We start from the raw sequence: 4715 nt of genomic DNA on the forward strand, positions 1-4715 counted from the left end.
CCACTGGCCGTCCACAAATTAATTAAACAATCAGTAGTAGCATAGCAGCAGAGTAATCTGACTGAACCAACTGAACTGAAATCATAAGGTTGCATGTACTAAACGACTAAGATAGGAGGAGCATGCAGAGGAATCATAAGGTTGCATGAACTAAACGACTGATAGGAGACACGGTTCGCAAAGTGGGAATGCACTTCATTAGTATAGATTGCAATTATATGATCGGAACAAAAAAATGGCATCACAAAACATGATTAAAACAGACAGTAGCACGTTTGAAATCCCAATTTTGTCATGTTCAATTTGATTGAATCGTCCACAAATAAGATGAAGCTAAGATAAGTGTAAATGGCATCACAAAACATGATTAAAACAGACAGTAGCACGTTTGAAATCCCAATTTTGTCATGTTCAATTTGATTGAATCGTCCACAAATAAGATGCAGCTAAGATAAGTGTAAATTTATTGCGCATGTACAGAGACCGTAAGTGTACATAAGGAGAAGATTACATACTAAAAAATATGAGGAGCAGATTACTAAACTTGCTGGAAAAGGGTCATCATAATGTGCCTCATGCATCCTCCCAAACAACCAGCAAATGTAGGATGCAGTCCATCATGAGTTTCTCAGTGACTGTGGATCAGTTATCACAATTCACAACAATAAAAGATATATATAACTCTTACGCCATGCAGAACAAGATTAAGGAATGAACATTTAAAAAATAGCAACTGAGGATGCAAACAAAATTAATCCAGATTACTATCCTATGATCAAAGCAAATGCCATCCCAGACAAATGATTAAACACATGGTTGTAGCTTGTCCAAAATCCCAATTTTCACATGCGCTGAAACTGCAACTCCATTCGGCTGTCCCACAGATAAGATGCATATCAACATTACCCCTAATGAAGCTAATTAAAATAGGCATGGTTCTCCCGAAATTAAACACAGATATTAGCAGCAGAATAAACTGGCCGAATTGAAGTGATATCAAAAGGTTACATAAACTAGACAGCATAGATGAACAGAGCGACTGATAGAGTGATTCAAAATAATTAGGGACATCAGCACACCACACATAATAACACAAGGCACAATAGGGCGGGTGTTTACCTCATTCTAAAATAACACAATGCAGAAGCAGAAGGTCTGAATTAACGGGGAAATCAAGCAAATTGTGCCTGGTCAATGCTTCCAGTCCAAGATAACCAGCATGTAGGAAGATTACAAAGATGTTGGTGACTATATATGGATCATCACAAACACCATGCATCAGAAAACACGATTCCCAAACGGGGGATGCACGCCATTAAGAGATCTTGCTATCCATGCTAAGTCTACGACCGGAATAAAAAAGTGGCATCACAAAACATGATTATAACAAGCCCGAAATCACCATTTTGTCATGCAATTCAATTTGATCATCCATGAACAATATGCAGCTACGACATTGTACTAGTACGACAGATGAAGCTGATTTTTTAAGATACCTCCTGCGATTTGATTCGATCCTCCCATTGATAAGATGCAGTTCAACATTACACTACTACATTGATTACCCCTAATAGATGAAGCTAATATAAGTTGCCACGGCCGCCCAGGAATTAGTTAAACACAGATAGTAGTAGCATAGCACTGAATAAATCTGACCAAACTGAACTGAAACCACAAGTCTGCATAAATGAGTGATAAGAGGGGCATGGCTTCAAAAGGGATCCCACCACCCTTCAGTCCCATGTCGACAGCGTCGATGGATCAGGTGAAGTAGTGGGCTGGCTAATCTGCAGTGAGATGAATCGGACTGTCAGATTGATGGTCGTGCCGCCGGTACACCTAGGGAGGAAGAAGAGAAGAGGAAGGTAGCGGACCTCAACTCCTAGGTAGGCGCCACGGTCGGTCAACTTGGCGAGGCGGGCGAGCTCCTTGCGGTCGAGGAAGCGGGAGAGGACGGCGACGGCGAGGTCGATGTGCTTGATGGCGAGGGCCGTGATCCGGTTTGCGCGGCATAGGTAGTCGAGCGCCTTGTCCACGTCGCCGTCGCTGGCTACGTGACGGGTCTTGGCGGTGGCGTCCGGGTCGTCGGACAGATCGGCCTTGGCGAGGCTCTCGGTGGCGGCGGCGACCGGGTCGCGGGGCTTGCCGGGGACGGGGGCCTGGCCGCCGACGAGGCACTCGACGCAGCGCGGGAGGTGGTGCTCCTCGAGCATCTTGACGGCCAAGATGGAGGACTCGACGCGGGCGATGGCCTGGGCCTGGGTGGTGGGGCGGGCCGGGAGCTTCTGCGCGAGCAGCGCGTCGTAGAGCTGCTCGTCGGGCAGGAGTGCGAAGGGGATGTTGACGGCGGAGACGGCGCGGTTCTTGACGGCGGTGTCGAGGCAGACCGAGAGCATCCTGGCGCCGGGATCCAGGCCGAGGTAATAGACCTTGAAGACGTCCGAGGCGATCTGCCCGAGCCTGGCCTCGGCGTCGGCAGGGGTGGGGGCGGGGGCGGCCCGGTGGCGCTCCAGGCGGCAGTGGAGCTCCAGGAGGCGGTCGCGCTGCGTGCGCACGTTCTTGGCGGCCATCATGGCCTGCATGAGGACCAACTCCAGGTTCTCCTTGCTCAGCTCTCGCGCCATGGCCGCCGCTCCGCTCGTCTCTCTCTCGCTGCGAGCGTGAGGCCGGAGGTGAGAATTCTTGGGGAGGAGAGGAGAGAAAGGTTGGAAGAGCAGCGAGCGCCAGGCAGATCCGGTTGCAGGGGATGGGCCCACCAGCCAGAACAGGAGGGGTAGCGTGCTCCCTCCGCTACCACAGCAAGACAGACCTCCTCGCTCTAGTAAGTTGATTTTCGAAATCTCAAAATACTAGTCCATTTATAATAGAATGAACATTCGAAAACATATGATTCCAAGGAGGAATATGTTTTCTTAGCACTGCCTTGTGGAAACAAATATTGTTATTACACACATCTTGATGCAAAAAGTAGGGGTATAAATGGCAAGCCTTGTAGAAACAAATATTGTTATTACACACATCTTGATGTAAAAAGTAGGGGTATAAATGGCAAATGAACGGTGCCCCGCAAGTCCTGTTTAGTTAGCTTCAGCTAGCTCGATTGTTCATTTTCTTCGGAAAAAACTTGATTGAACTGTTAGACCATAAGTGTATTAAATGGACCTGGTTTACATCCCTAGCAAAAACAACCCATCCGCGCAAGACCGTGTGGGAAAAAAAGTGCAAGATCATCTTCAGCCGAACATTTCTTTATGAGATAAGGAGCAGTCATCTCTTTCACATTCTATATCTTCTCACATGTGTGTTCACCAACATATGCTTTACATTAGATAACTATCTGACCTTTTGTCAAATGAACACTTGGAAAGTCAGGAGCATCCATCCACGCATTGAGCCCAAAGTAGACATTCTCGTTTCTAGTCTTGGTGAACTTCACTCTCTTTTGTACCTCATTCTTAGATATGGCTTGCCAAATCTCCTCAATTGTTCCGACTCATGCCATGCTTGAAATCTTCTCCATGCCTACAACATTAATAAATTGTTTGAAGTTGAATTTCATGTTCCCCTCTTCTTCTGGAAGCTTGAGAACAGAAAAAAATGGCTCATCTTCCTCGTACAACTTAGTCTTCACTTTCTCATGAATTAATCAATCCTTCTCGGCACGATCTACATTCTTTTCATATAATTCATCATCTCCACTCTATATGTCATAGTCACTATCACTAAATTGCTCATCTAGATCGTCACTGTCACTGTCTTCGACCTCTTCTTTTGTTCCTCCTTCCACTACTGAATTTCCTGCTGTCTCACTTCGTCCTTTCCCTATGTCCTCATGTTTAGTAGGGAAGACCATAACTCTAGGCAACTCACTTAATCCAACTACCACAACATCATACTAGTGTTGTTGCTCAATTATATTGACATGATCAACATATATTGTAAGATGCTTTGACCTCTATGATACATGTATCATCTTCAAAGCATCATCATAAGTTTTTAAAAGCAACCCGCCTTTCAACTCGTGTTTTTATTGGAAAACACCAATATATTTTAAGTCGAGCTGACAATGCATAACCAAGTTCATTCATAAATGGAGTTATCCACACTAATGATCATGTCTCACAACTCACAACGTCAAATCAAGCAATGTGTACATGCATGCAAGTTCTCTTAGGTCCAATACCTCCAAAATCATGATTATGCATTTCCTGAGTGAATTGATGAACATCATTGACTACATTACAAAATTCAGTCCTTGGGGCCGAAGTAGGTGTCATTCAAGCTAATGAGCATTTCTTTTCTTTTCTTGGGGCAGAAGGAGGTGCCATTGGTCAAAAAGAAAGGCAATGGCACCAATGTGAAGCTCCTGCTGCTGCAGAGCCATTCGACGGGGCCTCTCCATTGCTTTGCCATGTCCTTTTGTGATACTAATATACTAGTCTAGAAGTGACCACCACACCCGTCCATGCCTCACCTCCCCACACATCAGAACTGGCGGCGATGCGGAAGGAGATGCGCATGTGACCGAGGAGCGGGTCACCGCAGTGCATGATACCATGGCAGAGCACCGGGACCGGCTCAACCAGCTGTGCATCACCATTCAGACACTGGCGGCAGGATGGGCACCCCATCGGGTGGACATGGACACGCTGGTGGAGGCGCGGATGACCATCAACGATGTCTGGGTCGCACTCCGGGAGTGCATGGGGAGCTTG

The 4715-nt window shown here is 46.4% G+C and overlaps 1 protein-coding gene across 1 annotated transcript; it reads right to left on the reverse strand.

The window, feature by feature from the left end:
* Positions 1–1480: 1480 nt before the first annotated feature.
* Positions 1481–2797, reverse strand: LOC123156662 (uncharacterized). The gene is made up of 2 exons (XM_044574848.1): positions 1875–2797; positions 1481–1787 (listed from the first exon to the last, which is right to left on the reverse strand). The coding sequence occupies exons 1-2, from the start codon at positions 2622–2624 to the stop codon at positions 1734–1736; spliced, it is 804 nt and encodes a 267-aa protein (XP_044430783.1). The 5' UTR covers positions 2625–2797; the 3' UTR covers positions 1481–1733.
* Between the last annotated feature and the right edge of the window lie 1918 nt (positions 2798–4715).

The sequence above is a fragment of the Triticum aestivum genome, chromosome 1A (genome assembly GCF_018294505.1).
Source record: "Triticum aestivum cultivar Chinese Spring chromosome 1A, IWGSC CS RefSeq v2.1, whole genome shotgun sequence".
In the NCBI taxonomy this organism is placed as follows: Eukaryota; Viridiplantae; Streptophyta; class Magnoliopsida; order Poales; family Poaceae; genus Triticum; species Triticum aestivum.

What these genes read in the sequence shown, in the direction of transcription:
- LOC123156662 (XM_044574848.1), bottom strand. Translation starts at nt 2,624, where the DNA reads ATGGCGCGAGAGCTGAGCAAGGAGAACCTGGAGTTGGTCCTCATGCAG. An exon ending in GCGCCTACCTAGGAGTTGAG is followed by an intron (nt 1,788 to 1,874) that starts GTCCGCTACCTT and finishes ATCTCACTGCAG; the next exon opens with ATTAGCCAGCCCACTACTTC.